General features: G+C 50.6%; 1 protein-coding gene across 1 annotated transcript in view; it reads left to right on the top strand.

Moving 5' to 3' along the window:
• The window catches only part of AK7 (adenylate kinase 7), an 88698-nt gene that overhangs the window by 60223 nt on the left and 27130 nt on the right, over positions 1-1345 (top strand). Inside the window, exon 8 of the mRNA XM_007944613.1 lies at positions 182-331. Within this exon, the coding sequence (XP_007942804.1) occupies positions 182-331 (150 nt within the window). The remainder of the gene's footprint in view (positions 1-181; positions 332-1345) is intronic.

Raw genomic sequence — 1345 nt, 5'->3', positions numbered from 1 at the left:
TTCAAAGGGGAGGTGTGAGGAGTGTCGTAGCCTACGGGTGCTTTGCAGACACAATAGTCAGTGTCGGGACTCATGTTTCCTGAGTGATAGCATCTTTCTTGAGTGACTAGCAACATTGCCTGTTATAACTGTCAAAATGAAAAAGAAAAGACCTCTCCAATTTTCCTTTGTCTCTTATTAGCAAGAGTGTCTGGATCACTTACTGGTCAACCTGAGGCTGGAAGCGATATTTGTGAAGGAGAATTCCAACATCCGGTGGGTTGCGCAGACGGGCTTTGTGGAAAATATCAACAGCATCCTGAAAGAATATAAGCAGAGCCGAGGACTGCTGGTAAGTACGGCGGCCTCCCGCGGCGCTGTGCCGAAGCACGGGCGGGGGGTCTTCCGCCGAAGCACGTTCTGGGCCAAATGTCCAGATTCCAAACCCGCTGTCAAAGTTGACACATCTGTGCGGTTCTAACAATCTACATGTACGTTAATATTTTGGTTTTGGGGATAGTTTTTAAAAGTTCTTCCACATTGTGAAGAACTGTTAGTGGGACCTACATTGAACTTGACGGACAGTCAAGGCCAGCCATCACGGAGATGGCCGTCAGTTTTCAGCCCTGCGTCTACAGGTGGGGAGGGTGGATGGGAAGGGACAGGGGCCATCTCATTGTCACCGTGATCCCTTCCTATCAGCCAGGAGATGTGCTAGTCATTTTAACCATCACAACTAACAAGGTCAGAATCCTAACTCCTCGTCACAGTTGAGGAAATGGAGGCTCAGAGAGATAGAGCAACCCCTTCAGGGTGACCCAGCTAGCGGAGGATGCCAAGTAGCTACAACAGGCCCCCCACAGAGTCCACCCCTGCAGCACTACACACCTTCCTCTCCGAGATCAGGCCAAGGCAGCGTGCTAGCCCAGGTCTTTACCTCAATCTGGGGATAAAAGGGGTGATCTGTGAGAACTGAAAAGTGGCATCCAAGCAAAGGGGATGCCACTGTACACGGGGACACCCTCCACAAGCAAGTGTAGTGCTGCCATTACATCCTAAGTCTGCATTCTTTCGAAAAACCCTCAGTAAGGAACAAGTAGAAGACGTCCCACAAAGCAGAAGAACTAATGACCCTCCCTGATCGGAGAAGGAGCCGTGGTGGTGCAGTGGTTAAGTACTTGGCTGCCAGCCAGACGTTTGCTGGTTCAAATCCACCAGCCATTCTGCAGAAGATTAAGCAATCGGCTTCCATAAACATTGATAGCCTGGGAAACACTGAGGCAGTTCCACTCTGTCCTCTAGGGGCGCTGTGGGTCAGAATGGACTCCAGGCAGTGGGTGTGGTTTGGGCTTTGCTTCTGTGAAGA

The sequence above is a fragment of the Orycteropus afer genome, unplaced genomic scaffold, assembly GCF_000298275.1.
Source record: "Orycteropus afer afer isolate SDZICR_OR568_19922 unplaced genomic scaffold, OryAfe1.0 scaffold00128, whole genome shotgun sequence".
Taxonomy (NCBI): Eukaryota; Metazoa; Chordata; class Mammalia; order Tubulidentata; family Orycteropodidae; genus Orycteropus; species Orycteropus afer.
The sequence above is the reverse complement of the archived record's forward strand: the minus strand, read 5'-3'. Positions and strand labels throughout refer to the sequence as shown.